Source organism: Seriola lalandi, unplaced genomic scaffold (genome assembly GCF_002814215.2).
Source record: "Seriola lalandi dorsalis isolate HSWRI2012SDOR001 ecotype SW California unplaced genomic scaffold, Sedor1 jcf7180002054559, whole genome shotgun sequence".
Taxonomy (NCBI): domain Eukaryota; kingdom Metazoa; phylum Chordata; class Actinopteri; order Carangiformes; family Carangidae; genus Seriola; species Seriola lalandi.
Window position 1 is genome coordinate 1,835,142 of NW_019525112.1, and position 25,462 is coordinate 1,860,603.

Genomic DNA, 25,462 nt, shown 5'->3' on the forward strand with positions numbered 1-25,462 from the left:
GCAGAATTCGTCATCCTTTTTAAACTTGACTTAGTTCAACATTTGGAGAAATGTGCTCATTTCATTTTTCTTGCAGAGAGTTAGATGAGAAGATACTATTCTGCTGTCTGTGCAATAAATATCACACTCCTGGAGTCTTGTCGTCCCCACGGGGAGACTCCGGGAAGTCACCGCACTTGGCCAAGAAGAAGTCCTGTCACTTTTTCTACAGATTACGCAAACAAGATATACTGTTGTATGTTCTGATTTTGAGCTGCTGGAAGCTAGATTTAGTTGCGTTTAGACAGAGCTGGGCCAGATGTTTCCATCTGTTTTCCAGTCTAAATGCTAAGCTAACCGACTGCTGGCTGTAGCCTTGTATTTAACAAACAACCACCAGAGTGGTATCTCCTCATCTCCCCAACTCTTCTAACATCTGACTTCTCATCTAACAAGGCAAGAGACTGAAAGAGAGTGAATTGCCCAAAATGTCAAATAATTCTTTTAACCCAAACCCAATATATAACCTTCAAGTCAGCAGATTAAATTATAAGGACACACGTAATATTTCACAGATCCTATTATTGCTCCAGAATCCCACCTCTGCTTTGAATCCATCCACTGTTTTATTTTACTTTGGTGCAGACTGCTGTCCCCATGCTACTTTGTGCAGGATATCTTGAAAGTGTGTTGACCTTTTGATGCCGTGTCTTGTCTCCCCTGATGTCTAATACCAAGACTAAACCTTTCACAGAGGCCCTTTTGTGAACAGAGTAGTATTCCTGAGATTGCTAATAGTTAATCCGCGGCAGTGGACCTGTCCGACAGCCAGTGTTGTTTCAGTCAGCCAGAACAGAGTTATACCAACCTGCCAACATGTCCAGTCCAGCTGTGAAAATACCACCTTGGATTTATTGTGTTATTAAGCATAACACCCAATAAGTGTGACATGGTTTCTCCAGTGACAGAGAGACGGCTAACCAGGAGCCTCAGTCTGGATGGATAGACGGCTTCAAAAGCAAACCACTCCCGCGGCACGGACACTAATCAAACGGATGGGTTATTGACAGGATCGGTGGCTTTCAAACTAAGTGCACATTTTCTGTCTCTCTCGCTGCACCAAGTTACACAAGGATGGCAGATGTAGCGCATGTCAGCCTGACCTTCTCCGTGACAGGCTGCAGGGGAGGGTGGTTACGTGGTCAGTGTGATGATGTAAGCATTTCAGACGATAGTTGTAGTCTGCCTGGACACATTTTTGTTTCTGATCACTTGAGGTGATCTGGTCTGTGTTCAGACATTTTTCTCATTTTCAGATTAAAAAAAAAATTCAGGCAAAGAAGGCAGACTGACTGTCATGGTGATGTCTTGGCATCCGTGAATGTACTATAAGTTTTTGTGTAGTGAATCTAACGCGAATAGTGTCACATTTTAACGGACACTGATTTTCATCCACGACACGTCACAACTGATTGCAATCGTCCAATGAATTCATGATTAAACCGCTGTGACTGCTGTCACTCTGTGCACCTTTAATACAAGGGATTTCCTAATATAGATAAACCCCAACCACAGTTTTCATATGGAAACTCGCCCTCTCCTCAGGACGGTGTATTTCATTGCCAGGAAAGTATGTTGCGAGGCTTGGGGGGGAAAAGTCTGAACTGAAAAAGCTTGTCGACTTATAGCCAAGATGTAGTCTGCTTTTGGATCGCAGCTGCCTGACAGTGAGATCCACCACAAGAGCAGCTCTTCCTTTAAACGGACTGTATTTGCTCTGCAGCCGAGCTCAATATCCTGTGGATCCCCGGCAGCCCACTCAACCCTCCCCCGACATGCTCATCAGAGAAATGTGGGCTGCGGTAGAAGTTTAGCGACTCTGCTGTGGGCACACTCATTGAGTTGTGGTTAACATGCTGCCATGGCAACTCTTGCTCACCCACCATGGGACAAAAATGTTTTTTATCTCCCTGTACTACACAAACAGTCAGGGTGAAGCGTCCCAGCAGCAGTATATCTGTTTTAATTTCCTTTGTCACGGCAAAGAGCACAAACACAGATGAACTTTCAGGCCTCACAGAAGAAGCATGCAAGTAGAAAGGAATTTTTGGTCAAAGTCGTGCTAATGTTGTCTGCAGCCATGTTATTACTTTCCTTCTTCTTCCGTCATACAAGAACTCGCTGAAACAGGAAATTTCCTCTCAATTGGAGATTACTTTTAAAATCCCACATTATGCATAGACTGCATAATGTGGTCTCTTATGCTGTTGATATGGATGTGGCTGATGACACTATTTACACAACTCCTTGCAGTCAAAGCACTGTCAAAATACAAAGCCTTCTTTCACTCATCAATATTGTTGCATGATTTCTTCTCTGAAGGTTAGTGCAGTTCTTTCGAAGACAGAAAATTAAAAAATAGGCTTATTTTTCTAGAGGACTTGTTAAACCTTCAGTGGTGTTTGTGATCTCTTGCAGTGCAACTAGCTGGATATGTTAGCAAACAATTTCAATTGGCATTCCCTTGGAGATGTGTACCTAGTCTTCGTTGGTTTTTTGTTGCTTAAAACAGCTGCTGCTTTTGGGAAAAAAAAGAGGCTAAAACGATCTGTAGAGCTGTAGAGTTGGTGATAACTCTCTGTGGGTTTATCACTAGGTGCGACCTCTGCCCTTTCACACAGTCATTTGATCAATTGTTAATGTGAAAATATCAGTTGTAACAGCTTGAGCTGCGGTCCGATATCAGGCATTTGTGAGAGCTTTGAAACATAAACACGACCTGGATGTCCCTATGACTCTCCAACATCCTGTCAAACACATGTGGATCTGATTGGAAGCACACTGAGGTTTGTTTCCGAGCATCCTCAAACAGTGCATTGTGGTGACTGGCTCCATTTCACAAGGCAAAAGAACACATTTAATGAGACAGACCCATCTGGGTCACTTCATTCCCTCAGTGTGAGTTGCCATTGATTTCCATTACAGCTTGGCAGACATCCATTGCTCTGACCTGCTGGATGGCCATTAGAGCCCTTTAAGTGCAGTGATGAATTATCAAATGAAACATTAAAAGCAGTGTTGATTGTAAAACCTCAGCGGCGCGCAACAGCTCCACCGTTTCTTTGCTGGTACTGGAAAGGAAGGAAGCACGCTGCATCATGTGAGACCACAGACTAATTTTATGAAACCTGTTTTGAACAGATATGTTCATTGTTTCCTTTGCAGCATTGAGGATGAAGCTTTTTTTCTGTGGAAAAGAAAAGTACAGTGCCATTTAATAAGTGGTGATGAGTGATGCAGTTGGTTATAATGTGATTCTTATGGCCCTGTGATAGACTGGTGATCCGTCCAGGGTGCACCCTGCCTCTCCCCCAGTGCGTGCTGGGAGAAGCTCAAAGGATTAATGGATGATTCATGTGAATACTAATCTTGCTTTCCCTGAGATCACTTCCTGTTCTACAAGTGAAACACAGTCACTTATATATAATTTAAGGGCTGATAATGACTGTTTCATGATATCAAATAAAACTTGCCACTGACACAATTTTTTATTTTTATTTTTGCACAGGCTGCTTCGAGTGCTGCATCAAATGTTTAGGCGGGGTGCCGTATGCGTCGCTGGTAGCTACGATCCTCTGCTTCTCTGGCGTCGCCCTGTTCTGTGGATGTGGCCATGTGGCTCTCACTGGGACTGTGACCATCCTAGAAACCCACTTCTCCAAGGTCACCAGTGATCATGCCATGCTGACTGACGTGTAAGTGACCTCATACTCTTATGTGCGCACTAAATGGCGGCTTGTAATGCTTCCCGGTGTCTGAAAAAGAAATAAAACCAAGGATTGGAGAGTAAAATTGTATCGTTAACATCACAGAAAGATCCATTACACATAATGCTGAGTGGAAAATGTGTTCTTACATAACCATCAGAGTAAAAAGAGGTCCAAACTTCAGATAGATAACACTTTTAATGAGGGTGACTTTATGTGGGCTATTTTTAGCTGATAACATCTCCCATGTTCACCTTATCCTGGAGAACAGTCCTAATATGGAACTTTTTTTTTTTTTTTCCTTTTCCTCCATTAGTCCAGACTATAAAAGAGGGATGACAAGAGACAGGACTGCACATATGTTTTATGTTGGTGTAGACTTGGAGTGCTTTGTTTAATTTAAGATGTCTACAGAGACAGTCTGCCTCTTGGAGGATGATTTCCCGAGACGTGTATCACCTGTTATCTCCACATTTGGGCTGAGCATCTCTCCGTCTCTCTGTCTTAGGGAAGCTCATAACCATCTGTTTATGATTAATCAGCCAGCCCAGGTTACTGATGTTTTAAAGACTGCATGCAAAATATTACAAAGGATTACAAACAGCCAGTTTTCATACCAGACAGCGGCATGCCATGCTATTACTTTACCTGACATTTTTAGTGGGTCTCTCCAGGTGTTACATTGGAGGCTAAAATAATGATAAGTCGTTGATTTGTGCTTAACCCACTGCAGCTTTACGGGCTCAACTTATGTGTGACGTTGTTCTTAAACAGAATACAGCTGATGCAGTATGTCATCTACGGCATTGCTTCGTTTTTCTTCCTGTACGGGATCATCCTGCTGGCCGAGGGCTTCTACACAACCAGTGCCGTCAAGGAACTGCACAGCGAGTTCAAGACCACCATTTGTGGACGCTGCATCAGTGGAATGGTATGTTAATACAACCACTGCGCTGTGTAATCCTAATTTTTTTAAAACAGAGTGCACACATTGCTATTCATGCCATGTGATTTAAAATGGGAATTACATGCAAAGATGAAGATGATGATGACGTTCATTAAAGGAACAAAGTATGAGGGGGGTGGGGGTGGGTGGGGGGGAGGTGAGGAGTGTAATTGTTACCATTTCACTGCTGTTTCAGTGTCGTGGTTATCCGACGATGCTAACACTGCGCCATCTCTGCGTCCTCAGTTTGTGTTCCTCACATACATCTTGGGTGTGGCCTGGCTTGGTGTGTTCGGCTTCTCTGCCGTGCCGGTCTTCCTCTTCTACAACATGTGGTCTACCTGTGCTGCCATGAGGTCTCCCATGTTCAATCTCACCACCAACATTGAGTCCATCTGCGTGGATGTTCGTCAGTATGGTAAGAGAACATCACGTAATGAATTGTTTTTATTAATGCAGGCTCATTCTAAAACCTTGTAACGCCTTAAAGCCCTGAGAGCCCTTATTACATGTTGCATATCTTCTGATTGTGACCAGTTCAACCACAGAGTGATTTGTATTTCTAAAGTCCCAAATAACTGATTTGCTTTTTCTGCTTTCCTATCCTTTTAATTGTCTTGTGGCGTCTCAGATTTATCTTACCCAACCTCCTGAGCACTTGTTTCTGAATAATAAATGAAATGCAAAACTACATCTGTTTTCTTTCTTCACCTTTGGTATAACAGAGATAGAATAGGACAGTACTGATAACAAATGATAAGCAAAATGTTCCCTGGAATTTTTTTCTCATAGGGGGTGTGTTCCTTAAAGGAGTTCTCCAGTAACTTACAAAGAAGAATGGCAAGATATCTTGTTTTTAATCCCTAAAGGGTCGACCTCTATAATATCCTGGAATGTACATTTCCCATAATGCAACACGACTGCAACTTCACTGCGTTAAACAGATGCACCAGATGGTTTGTTACATGGAACCATCTGGGAAGGCTTGCTTGGAAACTGTGTGGAAAAGGGCAGGCGCTTTCAAAAAACTTGCTGATTGGATGAACTGCCTGTCTATTATGTGACGTAGTAGAAGAGAAACACTACACAACAGCAAGCCTCAGCCTGAGGAGCTAGACCCTGCCTCATGTGTGAAATTGTTGTTGACATCAACTCGGCAGATTCATTCATAGTGGTTGACAGGTTTGATTATTATTCACATGGATTCACAATAGATTTGAGTGTATATGAAAACTTTGAATTTCAGGAATTATCCCATGGAACGCCACACCGGGCAAGGCCTGCGGATCTACGCTAGGGGACATCTGCAACACCAGTGAGGTAAGATCCTGTCTGCTGTTCGTACAAACACCATCAGTGGGTGATGAGGACGTTGCCTTTTTAACTTAAGAATAATCACTGTTGCTTGTCTTCTTCCAGTTCTACCTGTCTTATCACCTGTACATCGTAGCGTGCGCTGGGGCAGGAGCCACTGTGATCGCTCTGGTAAGTTTCCCTCCAGTCTCTCCATCCTTCCTCCTTTAGCCCATCTTTGCACGGTTTGTATCAACAGATCATGTGTCCAAGTGGTCCTCTTGTCATTCCCATATGGTTTATGTAACCACGCTAAGGACTATTGCACAGGCTTTTCCTCAGCTCCTATTCCATTTGCTGTTTACCATCTGCTTAGATGCACATGGCCATGTTTTTATCTTAAGATGGATGGAACAAGGTGCAGGTTGGGTATCATAAATGTGTCATCTAAAACTCATAATCATGAGTTTGAACCACAAAAATCACAAGTAGGATGTAATAAAATTTTGACTTTATGGTCTTTAACATTTTTCCCATTACTTCTCTTAACTCTTACTACTGGAAAATGATTGGTCACTTTACTAGTGACGAGGAGGTCACCGGCATGTTCTCTTACAACCTTCTCTGTTCTCTTCCACCAGCTGATCTACATGATGGCTACCACTTATAACTTTGCTGTTTTGAAGTTTAAGAGTCGAGAAGACTGCTGCACTAAGTTTTAAACTGTTTTATGAGCACAGCACAGCATTTGATGCTGTACTGAGTAGAGACAGTTGCCACTGACAACAAATGAACTAAAAAAAAAAACAAACAAACAAACAAACTGAGAATAGAAAAAAACAACATCTCTCCATTAGTAATCACATGAAGTGTAAATAGCTGATATGCTTCCTTTAGCATTTGGTATCCAGGGATATTGCTCGTCTGAGGACACCTGATGAGAGTTGTCTTCAGAGTGGGTTGGTTTTTAGTTGCCTGGTTTGTTCTGCTTTCCTTGGCGCTCACAGCAACATGTCACCATTAGATTTTATAGAAATGTGCACAACTAGAAAGCCACACCAGTGTTATTTATATTCCTAATGTGTGAAGCTGATTTTGACCTGCACAAAGGCATCAACTGCATGAGTATTTAAAAAAAAAAAAACAAAAAAAAAAAGGCAGTATTTAGCATGCAGTACTTCAGAGGATGACTGTAGTCAAGAGCTGAAATGCCAATTCGTGCACAAACTCCTGAGGCACTTGTGAAACATAAATGTTAAGATATTTGTGCAGGGTGTTACACACAGTTTTAAAGAAGAAATTTAAATTAGGAATGAGACCATTCTGAGGTCTGATCAAGACGTAGACTGCACCGAGCCCTTATAGATATACAGTGTCAACAGTATGTACAGTATAAATCTCTGAAATTAGTCCACGTGGACATCTGATGACAAATATTGAAGGTGTTCTCAGGCCTTAATGTTTTTGATTGCCAGATTAGTAGTTTTGGCGAGGATGAATTCTAGTGATACATTTATACCAGGACTAGCTATGGTGGCGAAGTAGCAGTGGCCTTTATATTTGGTTTATTTCCTCAGCCTTAAAATTTGGTACCACCTCAGGCAACCCATGAAGTGTTACACAGCAAATATTCAGTATTATCTCCTTTGTCACGAGTTAGATTCTAAACCGAACTAAAAACCTTTCATCAACTGTATTATGCGGATGAGTATTATGGTGACCATTTGTGTATTGTAGATTTCAAAGTAACTGCACATACCTAGCAAAACACACTATGAAGGGTTAGGCCAGTACCAGGTTTATACTTCTGCGTGAGGCCATATGCCTCACTTTAATTTCATGTATTTTATAAAAGAAGAAATTCTCCTATTTTAGAGTAGAGTAAATGTATTTTTTTTTTCTATGAGAGCTGATGCTGCTATGGCCTCAGCAATGAAGTTGATGTTCTGTTTCATACATTTTCCTTTATTCTTTCTCAAAGTGCCATTAAAGAGCCATTTCTTTTTATCTTAACACTGAGCCTGCATGCTTAAATTTTTCAGATTCTTTGATTTATAGTTACTTATACTCCATATTTCATATATTTAATTTTCTCTTAAGTTTTGGAAGACTGTAGCTTTTACTTTCTATATAAAATAAACAATCTTTGTTTACAAAAATATCCCCACTTGGTCTATTTCTTATTAATCCTACAAAAAGAGTGTTTCAGAGATATAAACGTGAGATGCACATGTTGCAGGGTCACTATCTCATGCTTTGCACTAACCTCCAGCATTTTTACAGCCGCATAAAGCTTGCATGCACAACTTCTGGCTCTCATCTTCTCCTCTACTCATCCTCACGCCTTAAAAGTGTCATTTCTGAAGTATTGTGCATAGCAAGATAGTAACTCCAGTATTAGTAATGATTGTAACATGTCTTGTTACAATAATTGTAACAGTTAAGTCTCATTCAGTAATGTCTCGTCGCCCCTGTGTCTTAGGTCTTTTTAAAAGCTTAACTTCACGTTTGTGTATGTCTATGATGTACGTACTATAGCTCGGACTCCTGTAGCTTGCTTTGCATCTCTGACATGCTCACCGGCCATCCACCTCACCCTTCTCTTCCAGATCCACTTCCTCATGATTCTCTCAGCAAACTGGGCCTACCTTAAGGATGCCAGTCAAATGCATGCCTACCAAGACATCAAAATGAAGGAAGAGCGGGAGCTGCAGGACATCACCTCACGCTCAAAGGAATGCCTCAATTCCTACACATAAGGATATTACACGCTCACAGTCCACATAAGCGCACGCACACACGCACACACACGCACAAAGACACATAGACACTGTGGCCAACCACTGTGGCCCCTTTGGACCAAGACAATGCTCAGCTAAAATAACCTGCCAACTGCCCTGACACTGTGCAGTACTAACCAGGCTCCTAACAAACTAATGCATCAGTGTTGCTTTCTGCACTAACTCACCAGAAAGTGTTTTGGAACTGCTATGTAAAGTTTCATTCATGCTGATTTTTATTTTTTTTTTCTTTATTTTCTATTTTTCTAGAGGAAAAACTTGATGTTCCTGTTGTCTTTTCATTTTCTCTAGCCCTTTTTTATAACCAGTCTTTGCTGGTGAAGCTTGAGACATTGCACTATTCTCATACAACGCATAACAATGAGTTTGTTTTACAGTCTTGCTCTTTCTTTCTTCTGAGCTGATGGTGCAAGTTTTCAACAAGGGAATGTATAACTTTCTTTTGTTTTTTTTTGTTTTGTTTTTTTCGCTCTTTTTCAATCAAAAATGCAGATGAATTACAAACATGAAAGGCCTTAACATCCAGTCTGAGTCCGAGTGTCACACACTACTGACACAAGATGATTACATTTCAAAAGATGTTTTGCAGGTCAAACAGGTCAAATATAAAGTATGCACCGCATTCTGTTGGAAAAGTGCTGGTTATATGTACTCTCTAAAGCCAGAGTCAAGTATTTCACTGCATTACTGTCTCAGTTAGTGATATTTGATTGTTGATTCTAATTTTCATTGTACAGCTACTTAAAAGTCACACAGAACTTTCATGGCCTACATTAACACTACCTCAGGTGTGCACTAGAACCTCTGGATCAATTTAACTGGAACACTACTCCCTTGTAAAACTATGGTTTGAAAATCCCTCTTTAATCTTTAATTGCAAAAAGATGCCTCGAACACACAGTATATATTTAGGTAGCTGCAACGTAAACCACATGCATGCATGAACACACACACACACGCACACGCACACACACACACACACGCACGCTTGCTCTATGAGCTCCTCTGCATCACAGCATCAGTGTTTCATTTTTATGGGTAATCCCATATGAATAACTGGCTTGCTAAATGTGGATTGCTGCCAATAATGAGAGAAAGATATTCAAAGTATTTAATAGCTTAAAAGTTTGTTTTCATCAAGCGAAAAAAGATCAAGGCTTGCCAATGAAGAGAGCTCTCTAATCTCCCATAAACAGTTTTTAGCTCATTGTCTAATGTAACATCTGTACAGTATGATCAAAATTGACTTGATTTTGAAAATTGTATGAAAGAAGCAGAACTATGTCCCATGTGTATTGGTACTATGAAAAAAGAAAAGATCTAAACAGATCTGAAGAGCTTAAGGTGTGAGTCAGGATTTTGTGTTTTGTTATTATTGAAAACAGAAACCACTTTTTCTTAATTTTCTATATTTGCATCTTTTTTGATGTGCAGTTGTCATAATGCTGACATAAATGCTCGTGTAGTCTTTTATTTCTGTTAGTTGAGTTACAGGGATAACTTGATGTTTCTTTGTTGCATGAAGAAAACTGTTTCTGCAGCAACACACATGATGTACAGTCACGTATACTGACATCAGTAGTAGGCAGTGTTTGCGTTTTCTTTTTTTCCTAACTGATTACAAATTAATCCATTTTTATATAGCTGATTAGTTATAGATGTTTTTAGAGTCTTTTATTCAAGTCTAAAGTATATAAGTCCTATATTATTTTGTTGCCTGATAGTATACCTGTGTTTTCTATGAATGTCAAGGGCTTCCTCGCGAATTACTGATGCTTAACTTTTAATTCAACTTTCATATAACAATTAGTCGTAAACACCATGTCATTTATAAAACTGTACGGCAATCTAAATGGTAGATTTAGCCAAAGTATGAATGCCATTGTGACTCTCTGCCCAGTGTTTTACACAGTATCTGTGAGATATTGTAACACCAAACCTGCATTGTTCTCTATAAGACTAATAACCACAGCTGTACAGAGGCTGAGATGAAAGATGACAGAAGCACATGAGGCTGTGGTTTATTACATCTCATCTTTGTATGCTGTGTTTCCTGTTGAATGAACCAAAAGAAAAGAAAAAAAAAATACTAAAGAATAAAGGCTACCTATCAATCACCAGAAGGACAACAATCCAGCATCCTGTCTGACTGGAAACCCCTTTGTGACAAGACTCAACTGGCCTGTTGACTGTTTTTATGAAAATAAAATAAAACAGATTTCTCTCTGTTTTGGTGTGTGCTTCTTTTGCATGATAGAAAATCTTGTTTGGTGTACAGTAAGTAAAAAAAATTGTACCACAGCATTTATTCATACATATGTAAAAACAAGTGTATACATATTGATTAGCAAAATCTTAAAATATAAACAAAAAATGCATCACACTTAAAAAAGTAAAAGACTACAGCGGCTCGTATAATTCATTAGTTTATGATAGCAGTCTGGCACAAACAGCTCACCAGAAGTCATCATCTTCATCCTTGTGTGAATATGCTACAATGCTGGGAAAAGAAAAATCAAGTTAGTGGAAGCCTCAAGGGACAGAAAAAAACAAGCCAAAAATAGTAAAGTATTTCTCAATTAACTCATCCTTGAGACAATGTAATTCCAGTACAAATAACAACATTATAAAAGGCAAGGAGATGAGAAACCACAAAAGAAATTAAATGTTTTTGAAAGGCTTATGTAGGGCTTATACTGTATGCAATCCAGACGGTAGGTTTTTGGACAGTTACACATCTTTTGTTCTTCAGGCTCCGAGCGTCAGAGCATTCAATTTGAAATAAAATCACGGATACTACATTAAAGTACAAATCTCATCTTTAATTTGAGTAGGTTTATGTCAATATTGAAAGAACTATGTGGGAGATAGTTACCTGTCTTCTTTTTCATCAGACAAACTCTTGGCCTCCGGGCTCGTATGTCCTGCTTCGTCTCGTCCAGGGCTCTGAAAAAAAACAACCAACCAGATTAAAACAAGTTACCTGCTTGCTTATAAAAGCAAAGTTTTACAGTAGTGTCAGAAAATCACCTGTCCATGCTCCTTCTCCCTTGCCTCCAGGACCATTTTCATGTATTTTTCCAAGGGATTTTCTGCTTTAGCCTCCTCTCCATCATCTTTCTGCTCTTCATCCCCTTTCTTAATCCCCATTTCTTCTTCTGCTTCTTCTCCTTCCTGTCCTGGTTGCTCCACCTCTTGCAAAAGCTGGTCAGACATAGATACTCATTCATTCTGCCTTTTCTCAGTAGACATAAATACGTGAAGATCAGAAAGTTTTAGAAGAACCAGGTGGAAGATAATAATTACCATCTCTTTCTCCAGTCTTTCAAGTTCTTGGAGCTCCCTCTCTCTGGCTTCCTCTTGCTCCCTTTGCCTTCGTTCTTGTCTTTCCTTTCGCTCTCTTTCCCACCTCTGCTCTTCATCCTCTTCATCCTCTTCCCTAGCAGATTCACCTGAGGTTTGTGGGACCTCTGCAAAACATATGGATTGGCATGAGTCAGATCATTTGTCATTTGGTGATGAAGTTCCTGTCTTCCTTTTGGTTTGGGCTGTAGACTGGCTACAGTATGAAAGAGATTTATGAGACTGATGGTAATCAGTAGAAGATGAACAGGGCGTTTGACCTTGGCTTACAGTAGAAGGTTACCCTTTGTGTCATTTGGGTCAACCGAGACTATGCATCAGTAACGCGGGGACTAAAGACTCACCCGCCTGGCCCTGCAAGTCTATCGGGTCTTCTGGGAGGTCCCGTGGGCGGGGGACAGCGGGGCCGTCAGGGGCCTCCTCAGTAAGAGGGACAGCAGTGTCCAGGAGAAGCTCTGGAATGTGGCCGGGCTCTGGAGGGAGACATGCACAAAGAGATCTTTTATGCTGCACCATAATGCAACAGGGCCAGAGGACCAGCACAGAATACATAATCAGCTGCCCTTCATCTTCACCATTGTGCAGGGCCACTGAAAGGACACTTTGGAGGCCAGTCACACACTCATTAACAAACGGCCATTCCAAAATCCAAAACCTCCTTACTAGATATACTACATTTTATTACTGGGATTTTTTTTTTTTTAATCAATAAGAATAATACACTTAAGACACTTTTAGTTATATAATGCATCATTAAGAAAAAAGTGGGAACCAATTGAAATAAAATATAAATAATGCATAAAAAGATGAGCCACACAGAAAGCGATCGCACTTTCCATCACTTCTGTAACACTCACATCATGCATAACTCATACATGGAAAATAAGCTATATATATATATATAGTACGGCTGCTCAGCCCAGGATACAGTGAAAGCTTCTGAGTTTTAGACAGGACACAACAGGAAAACCTCCCACGGCTTCCAAGATGGATACCCAGAGGGCTTGTCATCTCTGCTCCATGTCGCACATCATGCAACAGATCTGTAAGAATACTTCATGTGCCAAGAGATTCAAAGTTTTTAGTTAAAGTCACTTTGATCAGAAATATGGTCCATGGCAATTTTAAGAGCCATGACATGAAAAGCTTTTCCATTATACCACACTAACAGTGTATTCACAGGCTTGAAACTGAACTTGGTCTCAGTCAATACAGTGTATCAGTGACTTTACACGGTGTATTAGTCAGAAAAGAAAAACAAATACTAGTCCGGAGTACCTGACAAATTCCCAGTGAGATCTTCAAGGCTGATTTTCTCAGGCTGTGGGGAAGACTCCGAGCTGAAGATGACAGGATGCATTTTGGGTGGACTGAAGAAACCAAGAGGAAGATGAGGGCATGGTTATTCACAATCGCTATGTGAAAGTGTATAAAAATGACACACTGTCCTCGCCAAAGCCATGACAGATGGTACCTGGTCTGGTCTCGTGCTGTGCTTTTGAGCTGCGGACTGGGAGGTGGACTGAGCTCAGAGGACAAGTCACCTGAGGTCACCACCTCCTCACGGGGGGCATGAGGGAGCTGTCGGTCAGACGACAGCTCTGTGAACACCATTGGAGACGCAACTGCCTCTATCAGGGGCAAAGACTTTACGTTAGATGATACCATTAGGGGACTAAGATTATTATCCAAAGACTGACATGAAAATACCTGGACTTTGGATGTTTGAATAGTTTTGATGTTATGGAACATTAACAAAATATATACAGTATGTGTTAAATGTGCAGTTTAAGAGTGCTGACAACATTTCTATTTTTATTTCATGACAGGTGAAAAAGGGTTGGTACATCTAAGCCCCTTTGAAGTGTTTTCACAGGATAAAACATTTTTTGAAGGTACCTTCTGCAGTCTCTCTTTGAAGTTTTTTCCTGGAGGAAGAGTGAGGTGTGGAGGACAGACGTCTGGATGGAGCAAAGCTTTCATCCTCAGGGTGTCCATCTCTTAGAAACAGAGGTTCAGTGAATGAATGGAGGCTACGCTCAGTGAAAACTGTGGACTCGGATTGGTTTTGAGCTTCTAAGAAGGTCACTCTTGGCTGCGCAGGTGGTAAGGCGTTTCTGGTGTCATAGGACACCGAGGAGGGGGTTCGAGTGCTTTGGGGAGACAGAGGTCGGTGTGAGACCTTTGATTTGTGGGGTGAGTGGGTGTGAGAATGGTGAGAGACCAGTTTCCTTAGAGGAGAGTTGGGGCGATGTGAAGGATGTGGTTGTTGTGGGGAAAGAGGTCTTGGGGGAAGCATGTGTGAGATGGTGGAGCGCACTGCCCTCTGCTGGTAGTTCCTGTAGGCTTCCTCCAAGGTCTCAGCCTCCTTCTGCAGCTCCTGGATCCGAGCCTTGGCTTCAGCCACCAGCTCCATGTCAGAGTCTGGAGAGTCACTCCAAGGCAACTTGTGTCCTCGCAAGGGTCCACCTGCTTCACAAACATTATCATAACCCACCCTGGTCCTCAGCAGAGCTCTGTCCACATAGATGTCAGGGGGAACCAGCCTGTCAGCACTGAACTCCAGCACTGAGCGATCAACAAGAGAGGGCTTGGGGTTACGCAGCACTTCATTTTCAAGAGCTGCCAAGATCGCACGGATCGCACAAAAGAAAGAGAAAGAGGGAAAAAAAGGAAAAGCAAACAAGAGGAGAGTTGAGCACTAATACAGAAGACCAACCACCATAAAAGAATACATGATGTGAGAAAAAAGGTTTGCAAACTAATTTCTAAGAACTATTCACATGCATTTACACATGCATCAAAAATCCAATTGCTACTACTGTAAAATGGCTTTCTTTCTTGTTTATTACTAACATTTCTATAGAAATAAATGAAACAAAAAAGGACCGTGTTTGAGATCTTAAAAATTTGCTAAATGTTTTTCTTTTATAAAACTGAATGGTCACATAGAACATCATTATCCAACAGAGAAAGAAAGCCAGTTTATGGAAATCAGAAACACAAGTTATTTATTACTGATTATGTCACAAATAACTAGAAACAAACTCCAACATGATTTAAAATTACTAATCACTAAGACACACTAAGATGTGGCAAACACGCACGGTACCTTGCTGTGTTTGGCGAAGCTGCATCTTGATGTCCTCAACATGGTTACTCATCCACTGTGACTTCTCCTCACACTCTGTCAGCTGAGCCTTGAGCTGAGCGCAGCGCTCCACCTGCAGAGAACCGCAGAAGACAGGACATCACACTCCATTTACACTAATCACCATTTACACAAATAAGTATAAGTTACTGGAAATCCAGATTTAAGGACAAACCAAACTCCCGAAGGTGAGGCAAAACTGCACGAAAAAAAAAGAAAAGCTGAACACATAGTTTCCCACACTCAGCAAGTGGCTATGACATCACTGACCTCACTCTGGAGCTGTGCCTGCAGCACCTGTTTCTGGTTGTCAAACTCTTCCTCATCGAGTCTGCGGGCGCTCTGCAGCCTCCGTAGCTCCATCTGCAGGGCCAGCTGCTCTTTGGATGGTTTGCCCAAATCTTAGAGAGGATTTATCAGAGTCAAAACATAATCTAAAAGTAAAGTCCGTTTCCCAATGCCCCATCTACTTTGGTGGGAAAAAGGATGTGGTGATATACAGAAGTAGTTCTGATTCATGATGTAATTTTTAAATACTCCAGCTCCAGTGTGTATCTGAGCAGCATGAGAGGACAGCACATGAGGCTTAACACCATGTTTTTTTTTTTGTTTTTTTTTTAGTGATGGGGCGAGAGGCCCACTGGTCCCCTGCCCCATCATCCCTTAGAGAGAGGTAAAATTCTGGTTCACTGCCATGGGTAATGGGAGGCCTCTGTCTCTGCTCCCTTTCCCCTCCACTTCTCACCCACCCCCGGCCCCTTTTAGACACTTGTCTGCAAAGCTACAAACACGGCACAGAGGCCCCACATTGGCAGGCAAGACACATTCAAAAAGACTCAGTTGAGCCAGAAGCAGTGGGACAGACTAGCACGAATGCTTCACAGTACACTGCATCTCCCAGAGCTCACAATAAGCCCACACTCAAGCACTCTGAGGGAACTGGATTTATCTCAGTTATGAAAAAAACAACTGCAAATATTTTCAAGTACCGATTTTCTGGGATTACTTTTCTAAGCAATTATAAGCAATAACTCAGACACTAAGTTGTACATGATTATAAGCAGAACTCATATTCTCTCATGGTAAAGTAGATAGGGAAATTGAGCCATGCTAAGACTCCTGGGAGGTATTTGGGAACAGCAGCCGGTCCTCACCTGCATGGAGAAGCCGGTTCTCCTCCTGGGCCTCATCCAGCTGCTTCTTTAGCAGCCGCAGCTGCCCCTGCAGCTCTGCTTTCTCTCTTTTCAAGCTGGGGTAGTCACTCATGGTCTCCAGCCTTTCTCTTAACAGCTCCTTCTGTTGAGTCAGCAGAGGAATCTGCTGCTGTGCTGTGTCTAGCTCAGCCTGGAAAACAACACAAAAGCCATTAAAAGAGCAGGCAAAATAAAGCTGGAGACTGAATGAATCAATTACACTGTGTACTGTATAATTATTATAGGACCACATCACACTGATTAAAGGTTTTGCCTGAAGTGTTCAATTATTTAGAAGGACTGAAATATTGTGCCTGGTGCTCACTGAAGAGGGTGAAGTGAACACTGCTGGGAGATTGGGATGGTTTTGTTTACCTGCAGCCGTCTCAGCTCTGACCGTGCTCTACTATGCTCCTCTAGTTTGGCATCAATTACAGCCGACTCCTTTTGGATACGAGCAGTTTCCACTGAGAGAAAAGAAAGAAAGAAAGAATGTCAACATGATCTAAGATAGTAGCAAGCTGGTCACTAATAAACACTGCATTCATTTAAATACTCACCTTTGTTTCGGTTCTCACTATCGGTTAGTTTTCCTGTTCTCTTGATGAATTCGTCTTTCAATTCAAGCTGATACCTAATTTTATAAAGACATAAGAATAATGATTTAAAAGAGCTCTGGAACTAAATCAGCATAAAAACAACTCACCAAGACCAAGAGAAACAATTATTTCTGACACTTATAGCAGGTCAGTACCCTATATATTTATAATGTATATTGGACACACAGGAAATCATTGTCATTTTAGGCCTAAACAACAGTTACAGCCTCTTATCACACAATGAGGATATCCCTATAAAATAAGACTAATTTTGAGTGGTAACATGAACTACCAAGCCAAAAAGAAAAAAAATGGACAAATGAGAGTCTGTGTTCAGCAGGAAAATACCTGGAAAGTTCATTCTGCAGCCTTTGGTCATACATGTCCTCCATTGTCTTCACAGCCAGTTCTCTCCTCCTCATCAGCTCTTCTGTGGTTTTGACCTTCTCCTTGTGAATTTGACAAGTCCTGTTGTCGCACAAACACAGCAACATTCTCTATGAAACAGTGGTCACAATGAGAGGGCATAGCACCCTTTTACTGACATGAATACATTTACTTAAAAAGCTCTTACTTTTCAAAAGCTTCTGTTCTCATCCTCTGCTCATTTTCTCTGTTCCGCAGTGTTTCAATTTCTTTCAGTACTGATTGTCTCTGCATATAAACATTTTTTTCCTCTATCTAAGAAAAGAGAAACACACATAACTGCATTATTTATACCGTCTTAGATTTAAGCTACTGACAATTATGCCAATGACTACTGATAGAGAGCCTACCAAAATTTCACTATTTAAAAAACAGAAGAAAACAAAGACCAGCATCAAATCAGCATTAATTTACCTCTTGTTGTTTTTGTAACCGATCAATGGCATTTTTCTCCCGGTCCATCAATGCTTTTGTCTTCTGTTCATAGGTCCTCTCCAGCTCTTGTTTCAGCTTATCAAATTCTTTATGAAATTTGGATTTTTCTTCCATCCTCACCTTGGCAATCTCAACATCTTTAAAATGCAGCATCTTAAAAGACAAAAAAGGAAAACAATCACATGAGTATTCACATATGAGCCATTCTAATACAGTATTCATATCTTTGTTGTTTACGGCAGATATGAGTATGCAGCTCTGCTTAATGCCTGCTCGGGCAATTTCTGATTCATTAACTTTGTAGAAAATTATATGTACCTTTGTGTTCATTTCTGATTGCATCTGGGCTTCAATTTCTTTTCTATATGCAGCCAGTTTTGATTGGAGAGGAAACCATTTGTCCCCACTGTAATTGACATTCTCATATTCCTTATCGATCATTTTCATCTTCTCAACTGTTATGGAAGAGAGAATGCTCATTAAACATTAAAAACTGAGCGATCAATGGCATGTGCGTGGAATACAATGCAAGACATCAATTCACCGTACCAAGAGACTCTCCATGACTTGTTGTCTGTGTGTCTGCATCACGGCACAGGCCATGACTATAATGGTGTGTTAGCTGAGTTAGTAGGCTGATCAGGAACCCTGCTAGACAAAGATAAAGTGTATATCAATGAAAAGGAAGTGGGGGCAGAAGTAGCTTTATTAAAAAAAGAATGTAATACTGCACATACCTTTATCATTGTCTTTATTTGAAGACTGTAAGAATAAATAAACTATTACTATTAGTAACAACATATATTTTTTATTTCTATTTATTATAAGAAAATATCATACATGCTAAATCATATTATTATTTACCAGGGATCTGTAGAGGGCTGATGTTGGATTAATTTTAAGAAGATGAAGAAGGTCTTCTTTTGTGAAAATCTGCAAAAAAGGATCAGAAACCAAAATCTTCATCTGCATGCTCCTTGCACTTCAAGCTACAGTGAATTAAACAAATGCAGAAGTCACACTCACTTTTTCTTTGCATAAGCCACTTTCAGGGTAGAATACAGAAAGTGTGTACTCATATCCTGAGGTACTTAGATGATCAGCCACCATGCTGTTACAGGCTGAGACCAAGAGGGGTTCAGATTTCACAGGTACTGGTCTGGGGACTGGTTCTCCTCCAGTCAAAGGTGGGTGTTTCAACTCCTGGATGAGCTGATTCCTTAGCTGTGTCTGAATAAGATCAAAAGAGGGAAAGAGCGATGAAGATCAAACTTACGCTGCCCAGAGTGGACGTTGGCTACAGGAGCCAACAGCAACGTTACTAGCACGACTTACTTTGAGTGTATCGAGGACTCCTTTGTTTTTAAAAGTTTGATAGAGTCTTTTTCTCAACTCATCTGGGGACAGGGTGTCCTCCTTGCTCGAGTACATAACTGTCACAGTGTTTGCAGGTCCTGACAGAACACAAAACAAAGGTACAACAGCTCGGTGAACTGACATTGCGGGCTAGAGAGAAAAAGCCCCACTTTTCAACAATTTTCAAGTATTCTTACCTGGTGTTAGACTTTTACTACACTATCTGCTTCACACTTGTTACAACAGGGATCTTAGAAAACAAGCATTTCGCTAGGTGCCATCCTAGCGACCAGAAGCGTCTCTTTCCAGGAGGTGTGCCTCGAACATTTAAATCCGCCAACGGAAATTTCTGTTCCGGCCAGACGCTAAGATATGACGTAAAGAAGAAAACGGCAATTTATTTATTATCATTAAATAATTTGTAATAAGTTTCACACAATAATGATTTGTACGTAGCTTTTTAAAAAGAAAAACAAAAGGTTTTACAAAAGATGGCTGATAAATATATTTGGCTACTTTACCATTTCGTCATCTTTTCGCGACTCCTCTCGCTGTTCTCCAGGAAGTGAAATTAACAGGTAAACAAAAATCGAAGAATCAAAATTACTTGCTGTCTTTGTTGTGCACATTGGATTCTTACTATTTTTCAAGTCTGTCTTTCACCTTATTGTAATTATAGTCTCACAAGAATCGCTTAAAGACTTGAAAGAAGCCAAGCGTTTGCTAAGTGCTGTAGCTAACGTTAGCTTGCTAGCTGAACGGTTTACAAGCACTCGGGTGATTTTTGGAAAGATTTCATTGTTTAACCTAATTCATTTGGTTTTAATTGAGAAAGCTAAACCTAGCGAAACCTAAGAAGAAGGGGAAACTATGTCCGGAAGTTTTTATTTTGTCATGGTTGGTCATCATGACAACCCTGTGTTTGAGATGGAGTTCTTGCCAGCTGGGAAGCCTGAATCAAAGGTAAAGTGGCTTCCCTGATAACAGCACCAATCATTCCACTGCATATATTCTTGTCCAATAACAGCAGTAAAGAAAGCTTTGATACGTGTTATTCGTTTAACTAACAGACAGACTAGAACTAACTAACTGTCAGGATATAGTCCATAAATCATGTGATCACACTAACCTGTTTTACTGTCAGTGACACAATGCCTTTAAAGTTATTTATATGAAATAATAATGTCTGTTAATGTGATAAGATTTTCTTCATTGACCACAGGACGACCATCGTCACCTGAACCAGTTCATTGCACATGCTGCGCTAGATTTGGTTGATGAAAACATGTGGCTGTCCAACAACATGTACTTGAAAACTGTGGACAAGTTCAACGAGTGGTTTGTTTCTGCCTTCGTCACTGCAGGACATATCCTTTATTCTTCCATTTTTATTCACTGATATTGTATTCATTTCTCATGGAACACTTATCTTGCATTGTTGCAGAATATATATATATAATTATTTTATAAACGTGGTTATTGCAGTCATAAAATTAAAAAGGAAATGTTGCCATGTTGTAGTTTACTGATGAAATGAGACGAAAAAAGTGTATTCATGGCTAGTTGAGTCATGTTTGATAAACAAATTTCTGAGGTGTACATCTTTAATTTGGATACAGTAATGCAATGATACAAGATAACGGAAAGAATTAATTGATGAATCGACGTATTTTCTTTTCTTTTGATATTCAATTCATCGTTTAGTTATCTATTACGCTAAAACAAGCCTAAAGTTCTCTCAATCCAATTTCTTAAAGATACAGATTTGTTGCTTTCCTCTTAAATATCTTTGATTTTTAGACTGTTGCTTGAAAAAAAACAAGCAATTTGAAGATGTAACCCTAGGCTCTAGGAAAATTTTTCATTTATTTTATATATTACACAATTAATGGAAAAAATTATTAACATCATTAATTGGTACTGAAAATAATTGTTAATTATAGACTCATTGCCATTATCTAACATGTTAGTTTGTAGTATAATATTATTATTTCAGAAGTCATTCACATGGTTGTTTTCTTCTGTATAGTCACATCAAAGTAATGTTTTGGTTATTTTCTTTAACTATTTGCCATACATATAAGATTCATCATGCTGCATGATGTGCGACAAGAGGATGGAATAAAAAACTTTTTTAATGACGTATATGATTTATACATTAAGGTAAGTTGCCTTCCATATAATGAGAAAATCTTAGCATGAAGTAACATTTGGTCAGTTTTTATCTTCGGTTTTTGATTTAATCATTTATTGTGTCTTCCAGTTTGCAATGAATCCATTCTATGAAATCAATGCACCGATCCGCTCGACAGCTTTCGAAAGGAAAGTCCAGTTTCTTGGAAAGAAACATCTCCTGAGTTAATCACATGACATGCGCAGGGATTTGAATGCATCTTGTCTATTGTTGTACATATACCTAACACTTGTTTGATGTGTGTATGTTTGTCTTTTCCTGTTTGACAATTGTTAACACATGGATTTTCTATAAAGCATCTTCTTGTCTGATCTAGTTTCTAGGGTAATGTTTGTTAGCTGATTTCTTGCACGGGATGGGCTGTGGAAATGGTTACTCTGTTGATGATCAACATTCGACTTTAAGGCTCAAAAACTCCAATTTATCCCCAATAAGTTTGAGCTTGGTCAATAATGAATAAAACATACAGATTAACAGACACAATCTTGTGCTCCAACGTAGTTATTTTTGTCATCTATCGGTTTAGGCATTTTGTCATTGCAGTTTGTTAAAAGTAAAAGTAAAATAATAAACCAACTTTTCAGGCTACAAAACATGCTTCAAGCGACAATTCTCAAGAGGGTTTATTTATCATTTGGCATACCAGTAGTACAACTTTGAATATAAATGAAATCTGGATGAGAAACAGTTAAGGTAAATGAATGATTCACCATTTTAAATATTGGGGAAGGACTTTTAACTTTAAGGCGAAAAATGTTTATAGAGTACTTCAAAGATCAAAATCATTCTTTAAAACAATAATCCCAACATAAGGTTCCATCATGACCATTATTTCATTTAACTTCCCTCAAGGGAATACTGTGGTTTGATTCAGTGATTTTAAGGTAAAAACAGTTTACAAAATACAAAAGTTTCCAGAAACTTAAATACAACATATGCCATGCATGTTAATTTTGCTTAAATATTTATCTTCTGTCAGGGATCTTGTCCCTCAGTGCTCCCAGCACATAGCCATGATCTATTTACTATGTAGAATGTGCACAAACAAGACCTAAAGGTGCAATAATCACAACAAGCCTCAATTTGTTAGTTACACAAAGTAGTGCCTTAGCTACTTAATAATCCTCAGAAATAAGGTCATTGGTTGTATAAATTATTTTAGTTATGCTGTTATCTTCTAAATATAAATATACAGGTCATCACTTTATCTGCATTGTCACATTCTGGAGTGAATTTCATTGAGTCACTTTATAATTAGCCTTTGTAATAGAATGGAATATTAAACCACTTTACAGGGAAGTGAAACTTCAAATATATTGCCTTTGTTCTGTCATGACATATTTTAGTTCCCCACAGGTAGTCTTAGGCCAAAACAAAATATTATTTATTTTCCTGTTTTCCTTTAAAAGCCTGGCATTTAAACTGTGGCACAGCTGAGTGAATGATTCAGTGCTTTCATGTTTATTTGTACTTAGACTGTGATGAATTTAGTGTTTCATCGCTCTCTTTAAACAGAAGTCCAACTATTAGCATTATCAAACCTTCAACAGAATAATAAATCACAAAGGCAGTAGCATAGTTTGTTTAAATAAGATGTTACTACAGCATTGTACACCTACAGCCTAGTCACATAACAGGCATAACAGCAAATTAATGTTAGTGATAACTCCTGGACGTTATGAACAGCAAGTGGTAGCAGAGCGAGGCTTTCTGTGAAGCTTGACTGTGTCCGTGGGGATGAGGTGGTCCGTTCTTTCATCCATTGCCAACACTCTGCGCACTGCTTCCTCAAAGGCTATCGCTACATTGGTGGCATCCTTGGCACTGGTCTCATAATAGGGGTAGTCACCATTCTCCTGGCACCACTGCTGAGCCTCCTCAGCAGACACCTGCCTCTCCGTCACGTCCAGTTTGTTGCCCAAGACTACGAATGGGAACTTCTCTGGCTCCTTGACATCTGCATAGTAGATGAACTCCTTCTTCCAGTTGCCTAAGTTGAGAAAACTCTGGTTGTCATCTACACTGAAGGTGAGCAGGCAGCAGTCAGAGCCACGATAGAAAGGAGTCCTCAGACTGCGGAAGCGTTCCTGGCCAGCAGTGTCCCAGATCTGCAGGGTAACCTGGTGACCATCTACCTCCAGGTCCTTGTTGAGGAACTCAACACCGATGGTGTGGAAAAGGTGTGCATCAAACTTATTGGTCACGTAACGGTTCATGATGGAGCTTTTTCCTACACCACCATCACCCAGCAGAATGACTTTCAACAGGGATGTCTTTGTTGTCATGGCTATTCACTCCCAATCGACCACTTTGAATAATAATTTACCTGATAGAGAGATGCAAAGTGTCAAAGATATTTTTAACTGTACATCACAATAATATGAATTTGAAAAGAAATATTGTGACTAATCACCACTTTACTTCACATTTTAGTGCAGGAGCACAACTTTTGGTGGATGTTTCGTGCTTTTTGGCTCACCCCTGATTGATTTAGCCTCCTCCACCGGTCCAGATCATGTGCTGTAGAACCTTGTCCTTGGTCACATGCTCATTTGTTTGATGTTGATGTGAACAGCCATGTAGGTAATGTTCAACCAGCTGTAACACAGTGACAAATTATCAGTTTCCTCATTAACAGATGGGCCAGGACAGCAGTTAAAACTGAGGCCCCGTTGCAAAGAAGCCTTATATACTACCAAACGTTCACAACACTGCTTGTGGCCAATGTAACAAGGTATACAATTTAAAACAACTCATGGCATACAACGTACACGACCATTAAATGAATTGCTGTAATAGGCTGGCATAGAGTTCCTGAATTAGGTCTATTAGGTCTAAGTATTAGCTTCGCTTGGCGAACATGAAAAAAAGAAAACAAGGGAACACAGCTGGAATTAATGTAATATACTAATTACGCTAGCTCAGGTTTACTACCAGGAAAGATATAGCTAGTAACGTACCTTACAGTTTGGGCCTTGCAGCTGCGGAGTAAATGAGAAGTAAAACACGAAGCAACTGAAATAATGTCAATGCATATGTTTGACAGCTAAACGCCTTGGCGTGGCTCGAGACAGGTCGCACCGTTTCCTGATGAGCAGCTCCAAAGCCTCGGTGCTAACACAGCTAGCTGCTAAAAGGCTAACAACAGCTACACGGAGAGTCGCCGATCATGTGATCTGACAGAAACAACCAACGAGTGTTGAGGTAACGTTTCAAGCCCTTACAACTTATACATAGGATATTTTAAAAGTATAAATTTAGGCTTGGAAAAAAACATTTACTTTTAAACCGAGCAAGACTTTGCTTTCTGCTTTTTTCGTCAACAGATATTAGCCTGCATTGATACCGTTTTTTACTTTGTATTATTCATGCACCACCACCAGAGAGCGACATTTATCTGTTCGGCTAACATCCTAGCTAGCTACACACTGTTACAATTTAAAAACCACTCAAAAACGAAGTAGATGCTGTACCACCTAACAGCTTGCTGCACCAAATTTGCACTGAGATGTCCACTGAAGGTATGGAAACAGCTGAAATAACTTTACACCACACAGCAATTTCATAACGCAGTGGTGGAAAAAGTCCTCACCCACAGCTTAGATCCTTTACTTAAATAAAAGTACGACTACCACGATGTGAACATAATAAAAAAAAAACTGCATTCAAAGCCTCACCTAAGTAAAAGTACAAGTTCTGTGGATAAATGTCCCCTATGACTGAAATCTGATTCTGACTGATGTTGTTAATACTGATGCATTCCCTATTTAAGCAGCTTTATTGTTGCAGCTGCTGGATATGGAGCTAGTTTTGAATACTTTATTCATAGTGTGGTTGCTTGGTCCAGTGGTTCTCAACCTAGGGCTTGGTCTCATCCAAATGCAGATCAGATAAATCTGAGGGGTCCTGATTAATGGGTGAAAAAGAAGAGATAAACAAAGTTCTGATACATAAATCTG

At 40.1% G+C, this 25,462-nt stretch overlaps 4 protein-coding genes across 8 annotated transcripts in view; 2 read left to right on the forward strand and 2 right to left on the reverse strand.

The window, feature by feature from the left end:
• gpm6bb (glycoprotein M6Bb) overlaps nt 1-11,014 on the forward strand; it is a 30,601-nt gene extending 19,587 nt beyond the window's left edge. For 2 of the 3 annotated variants that reach the window (XM_023415869.2, XM_087176508.1), the window contains exons 2-7: nt 3,548-3,734; nt 4,521-4,677; nt 4,939-5,110; nt 5,939-6,012; nt 6,112-6,177; nt 8,595-11,014. In XM_023415869.2, the coding sequence (XP_023271637.1) occupies nt 3,548-3,734; nt 4,521-4,677; nt 4,939-5,110; nt 5,939-6,012; nt 6,112-6,177; nt 8,595-8,744 (806 nt within the window). In that variant the 3' untranslated portion in view covers nt 8,745-11,014. Of the gene's footprint in view, nt 1-3,547; nt 3,735-4,520; nt 4,678-4,938; nt 5,111-5,938; nt 6,013-6,111; nt 6,178-6,626; nt 8,147-8,594 lie in introns of those variants that run through there. The other variant, XM_023415870.2, reaches the window with a different exon arrangement.
• A 58-nt stretch (nt 11,015-11,072) lies between these two features.
• Nucleotides 11,073-19,636, reverse strand: ofd1 (OFD1 centriole and centriolar satellite protein). Of its 2 annotated transcripts, none has more exons than XM_023415867.2 (23): nt 19,507-19,636; nt 19,289-19,407; nt 18,980-19,183; nt 18,818-18,886; nt 18,691-18,715; nt 18,503-18,604; nt 18,272-18,408; nt 17,933-18,106; nt 17,667-17,773; nt 17,441-17,560; nt 17,054-17,127; nt 16,869-16,960; nt 16,455-16,644; nt 15,571-15,701; nt 15,262-15,373; nt 14,049-14,771; nt 13,624-13,780; nt 13,428-13,519; nt 12,494-12,622; nt 12,093-12,256; nt 11,817-11,990; nt 11,662-11,732; nt 11,073-11,286 (listed from the first exon to the last, which is right to left on the reverse strand). In XM_023415867.2, exons 2-23 carry the CDS (start codon nt 19,382-19,384, stop codon nt 11,241-11,243), a joined length of 3,189 nt encoding a protein of 1,062 aa, XP_023271635.1. In that variant the 5' UTR covers nt 19,385-19,407; nt 19,507-19,636; the 3' UTR covers nt 11,073-11,240. The 2 variants fall into 2 exon arrangements, with proteins under 2 accessions (XP_023271635.1, XP_023271636.1); XM_023415868.2 differs by having other exon boundaries at nt 18,503-18,601; nt 19,507-19,635.
• Nucleotides 19,637-19,767: 131 nt separating this feature from the next.
• Nucleotides 19,768-21,814, forward strand: trappc2 (trafficking protein particle complex subunit 2). 2 transcript variants are annotated; one of them, XM_087176510.1, is made up of 5 exons: nt 19,768-19,887; nt 20,145-20,272; nt 20,532-20,674; nt 21,385-21,472; nt 21,573-21,814. In XM_087176510.1, the coding sequence occupies exons 2-5, from the start codon at nt 20,180-20,182 to the stop codon at nt 21,669-21,671; spliced, it is 423 nt and encodes a 140-aa protein (XP_087032636.1). In that variant the 5' UTR covers nt 19,768-19,887; nt 20,145-20,179; the 3' UTR covers nt 21,672-21,814. The 2 variants fall into 2 exon arrangements, with proteins under 2 accessions (XP_087032636.1, XP_087032635.1); XM_087176509.1 differs by having other exon boundaries at nt 19,877-20,272.
• A 294-nt stretch (nt 21,815-22,108) lies between these two features.
• rab9a (RAB9A, member RAS oncogene family) lies at nt 22,109-24,825 on the reverse strand. Its single transcript, XM_023415871.2, has 3 exons — nt 24,464-24,825; nt 23,983-24,101; nt 22,109-23,829 (listed from the first exon to the last, which is right to left on the reverse strand). The coding sequence occupies exon 3, from the start codon at nt 23,786-23,788 to the stop codon at nt 23,180-23,182; it is 609 nt and encodes a 202-aa protein (XP_023271639.1). The 5' UTR covers nt 23,789-23,829; nt 23,983-24,101; nt 24,464-24,825; the 3' UTR covers nt 22,109-23,179.
• Between the last annotated feature and the right edge of the window lie 637 nt (nt 24,826-25,462).

What these genes read in the sequence shown, in the direction of transcription:
- ofd1 (XM_023415867.2), bottom strand. Translation starts at nt 19,384, where the DNA reads ATGTACTCGAGCAAGGAGGACACCCTGTCCCCAGATGAGTTGAGAAAA. An exon ending in ACAGCACGAGACCAGACCAG is followed by an intron (nt 13,520 to 13,623) that starts GTACCATCTGTC and finishes TGGTTTCTTCAG; the next exon opens with TCCACCCAAAATGCATCCTG. An exon ending in GGGAGAAGGAGCATGGACAG is followed by an intron (nt 11,733 to 11,816) that starts GTGATTTTCTGA and finishes GTTTTTTTTCAG; the next exon opens with AGCCCTGGACGAGACGAAGC.
- trappc2 (XM_087176510.1), top strand. Translation starts at nt 20,180, where the DNA reads ATGTCCGGAAGTTTTTATTTTGTCATGGTTGGTCATCATGACAACCCT. An exon ending in TCTGCCTTCGTCACTGCAGG is followed by an intron (nt 20,675 to 21,384) that starts ACATATCCTTTA and finishes ACTATTTGCCAT; the next exon opens with ACATATAAGATTCATCATGC. An exon ending in TATATGATTTATACATTAAG is followed by an intron (nt 21,473 to 21,572) that starts GTAAGTTGCCTT and finishes TGTGTCTTCCAG; the next exon opens with TTTGCAATGAATCCATTCTA.
- rab9a (XM_023415871.2), bottom strand. Translation starts at nt 23,788, where the DNA reads ATGACAACAAAGACATCCCTGTTGAAAGTCATTCTGCTGGGTGATGGT.